Source organism: Octopus bimaculoides, chromosome 7 (assembly GCF_001194135.2).
Source record: "Octopus bimaculoides isolate UCB-OBI-ISO-001 chromosome 7, ASM119413v2, whole genome shotgun sequence".
NCBI classification, from domain to species: Eukaryota; Metazoa; Mollusca; class Cephalopoda; order Octopoda; family Octopodidae; genus Octopus; species Octopus bimaculoides.
The window spans coordinates 62,187,824-62,191,739 of NC_068987.1; the positions used below are offsets into that span (position 1 = coordinate 62,187,824).

The window sequence follows — 3,916 nt, forward strand, 5'->3', positions numbered from 1 at the left end:
ACATGAATTTTTAGAAGGAATCGAAATAGACAGTGTAATGATTATATCTTTCCTAAGGGTATTTGTAATGTAATTGAAATGAAATAACATCGAATGGTTATGAGGGTCCACCCAAATAAAATAGGAATTAAAGGGGTTCATAGATAAAGAATGGTTGAGAAACACTGATCTAATTCATTGTTACTAAAGCATCAGTCTTCTCTTCAGCTAATTAATGATTGCTAATACATTAAATTCCTACCTTTAGCCTACTTAATAATCCTTTCTACTAAAGGCACAAGGCCTAAAATTTGATAGGAGGGGACTAGTCCATTACATGGACCCCTGTACTCAACTAGTACTTAATTTATTGACCCCGAAAGGATGAAAGGCAAAGTCAGCCTCAGTGGAACATAAAGATGGATGAAATGTCGGTAAGCATTTTGCCCTGTGTGCTAACAATTCTGCCAGATCACCGCCTAAGCTTACTTAATAATGTTAACTGTTACATGATAGTCTTACTTCTTTCTTATTAATTAATCATTACTAATACACCAAAGATTTTCTTTTCTCGATATAATTAATAGTTACTTATGCATTATAGTTTTACTTCTGACCAACTAATAATACTTTGTTATACACTGAAGTTTTACATCTTTCTAACAATATAGGTCAAAGAATCTTGACTGATGCTGTGCATTGGGATTGAATCAAGAATTTCTTAATGTCACAGTCATGCACATGTGGTTTATTATAATGCTGAAAGTCATAACTATGCTTATGTGTTGAGAAATAGATCAATAACAAAGTTATTCTGATTAGAAAATATGTTTGCCAATTGCTTAGTTTCATTATTTGTCAACTTCATGTATTCCCCCTTTTTTCTTCTTTTTGCTAGATTTACAGGCCATGTTAAGCTGAAAAGTATTATTGTCATTGGAGGTGGTGAAAATATGGATCCATCAAAGATGAAGCTGTAAGTTATTCATCATCATTGTCATCACCATCATCATCAATGTTGTCATTGTCATCTTGTCATTTTACAGCTGGCATGGGTTGGACAATTCATTCCTTTTTCTTTTTTAAAAGAATATTTTGCTCATAGTAAATTTTTATCTTCAAATTGTATTGTTTTGAATTATTGATCAGCAATGTGAATGTAACAACATGAAATAAACCAGTAACATGATGAAATATATGTAAACTATTCAAAGCTCAAAACAAATATATATATCTTCTATGGACTTCAGGGATTTGAACTAAAGATATGAAAATATATAAAACATTAATTCCTGTACCATGCTTGATCTAAATCTCAACACCATGGAGTTGTTGGTAATAATACAGTCACAAAGCTAAGAAAAAATTTTATCCTCATTTTCTTCCAGTTTTACATCTTGGCTCCAGTGATTTTACGGAGTTCCTCAGCACCGTATTGAAGATGATGGCATAAATTCATAAGGACTTAGAATTTCATTTTAATTAATTGGAAAACCAGGGATAGAGCCCATGATTTTGATAGGCATTCCTAGACTAATGAGGTTGATGCAGCTAATATTCAGCCTGAAATTTGTATGTCAATGACTGCAGGAAAAGTGTGATTGATGCAGGAATTCCAAACAGCTGCAGTCCAGCAGATGAAGGTCTGACTAAAGTGTTTAGTGTGGATTCTGAGGGGTGAAGTATATGGGTCTAGGTAGAGAGGATAGTTAACTAGTTTAACTTTTTTTGTTATCATATGTCTGTTGGAGTATATTGACTTTGTTTCAATTAGTTAAAAGGTTGGAGACCACTATCATTAAACACTACACCTCTATAACATATATTTCGTTTTAACATCTATATTTTTCTATAGTGATAAGTTTGACTGAAATTTGATATTGAAAACCTCCTATCAGTTATTCAATCAACTTTTGTTTAGGTTCAAAAACCGTCCAGCAATGACATTTGATGACACAAATGCTGCAGCAGACCAAGAATTTGATCTTAATCCTGACCCAGAAGGCCAACTGCACTACCCAACAAAGTAAATTTTTGTTTTCAGTATCTCCAATATTTATCTCTTTTACAACCACTGTTTCTTAGATTATTAACAATTGAACTTTATTTATTCTCATGCTTTACCTTGCTAATAAAAACTGAAGATTTAGCTTTGTGTTTGCATGCAAGTCGGTAAGCTAGAGAAACATACCCTGAATTAAGGAATAAAGGAGAGGTGGTCGTTCTAAAGGCATTATTTATTTTTCAACTGGTTGTTCTTTTAAGATTTCTGTTTTGTAGAATGATGTTTTTTATTTCTTTTTTGATTTGAGATAAAAACCTTGTGTTATCAGAAAATGAATGAGAAAATATGACATAACATGCATGCTTTTACTATCATAGGACAGAAATGAATAACTTCTAGCAAAAATGGAAACCTGTTTATAGAATGGATCTTACCTCTGTTCTATAGCAACCTGTGTGTGTGTGTGAGAGAGACAGACAGACAGACAGACAGAGATGTTGAGTCAAAAATTTGAGGAGATTTTCACTGAAGATTTTTGACAACTTCTATCTCCATGTTAAATTATTGAAACACTTATACCTAGTACTAAAACTTTCTTTCAACATGCTTTATATCTTGGCTCTAGTGATTTTACGGAGTTCATCAGCACTGTATTGTAGATGATGACATAAATTCATAAGGACTTAGAATTTCATTTTAATTAATTAGAATACCAGGGGTAGAGCCCATGATTTTGATAGGCATTCCTAGACTAATGAGGTTGATGCAGCTAATATTCAGCCTGAAATTTGTATGTCAATGACTGCAGGAAAAGTGTGATTGATGCAGGAATTCCAAACAGCTGCAGTCCAGTGGAGTGGTTGGTATTAGGAAGGGCATCCAATCAGAAAAACCCTGCCAAAACAAACACAGTAACCTGGGGTAGCCTTCTACCTGGCTGGCTCCTGTCAACCATCCTACCCATGCATGCATGGAAGACAGATGTTAGACGATGATGATAATATTGTTAATATTTATTTTGGAATAATACATAACATAAACTTTAAATTAGTTAGAGAATATTATGAATATATCTTTTTTTAGTAGTCTTTTAATGCAACCTATATTTGTAAGCAACACACTGCCACACAAACTCACACAAACACACACACATTCATACAACTGCACAAACAACTACATTTATTGCAACACCTAATGTTAACACCTTAACACATTTAAAGAATATAGATTTATAACTCTTCAGTCTAAGAAATACTATTAACTATCCACTTGAATATCTTTCCAGTTCATTTTCCACACTTGACTGACTAATGTACTTTTTCTCACTTAACTTTTTAATTTTTAAAAATTCATTTACTCTAATCTTCATTCATTTATTAATTAATTTGAAAGCGTCTATTTCACGTGCTCTTAGTACTTACTCTCTCTCTTTACCTGCTACTTGTGAAGTCCACCTTCTCTGTTAGCCTACCTATGGCTCCACTGCACCTCAGAATGTCCATAGTTTGTATGTATGTTTGGCCTCATGGAGGTGAGGGATGAGGTGGTGAAACTTGATCTTTGAATGTTGAGCTTCACGGAGGCGATGACAAATGGCCAAGACCATAGCAATATGCTGTGCTTGAGAAAACTTGTTAGGCCAAGTGAAGCTGTAGTTGTGGCCATTGCCAGTGGCATGTAAAAAGCACCCATTACTCTTGGAGTGGTTGGCATTAGGAAGGGCATCCAGCCATAGAAACCATGTCAAATCAGACTGGAACTTAGTGCAGCCCTCCGGCTTACCAGTTCCAGTCAAATTGTCTAACTTATGCCAGCATGGAAAGTGGACGTTAAATGATGATGATGATGATATATCTGTCTGTCTGTCTGTCTCTCTCTCTCTCTCTCTCTCTCTATATATATATATATATATATATATATATATATATATAT

General features: G+C 34.0%; 1 protein-coding gene across 1 annotated transcript in view; it reads left to right on the top strand.

Moving 5' to 3' along the window:
* Positions 1 to 3,916, top strand: part of LOC106884523 (PITH domain-containing protein CG6153) — a 9,219-nt gene that overhangs the window by 3,017 nt on the left and 2,286 nt on the right. Inside the window, exons 3-4 of the mRNA XM_014935948.2 lie at positions 878 to 955; positions 1,901 to 2,005. Of these exons, the coding sequence (XP_014791434.1) occupies positions 878 to 955; positions 1,901 to 2,005 (183 nt within the window). The remainder of the gene's footprint in view (positions 1 to 877; positions 956 to 1,900; positions 2,006 to 3,916) is intronic.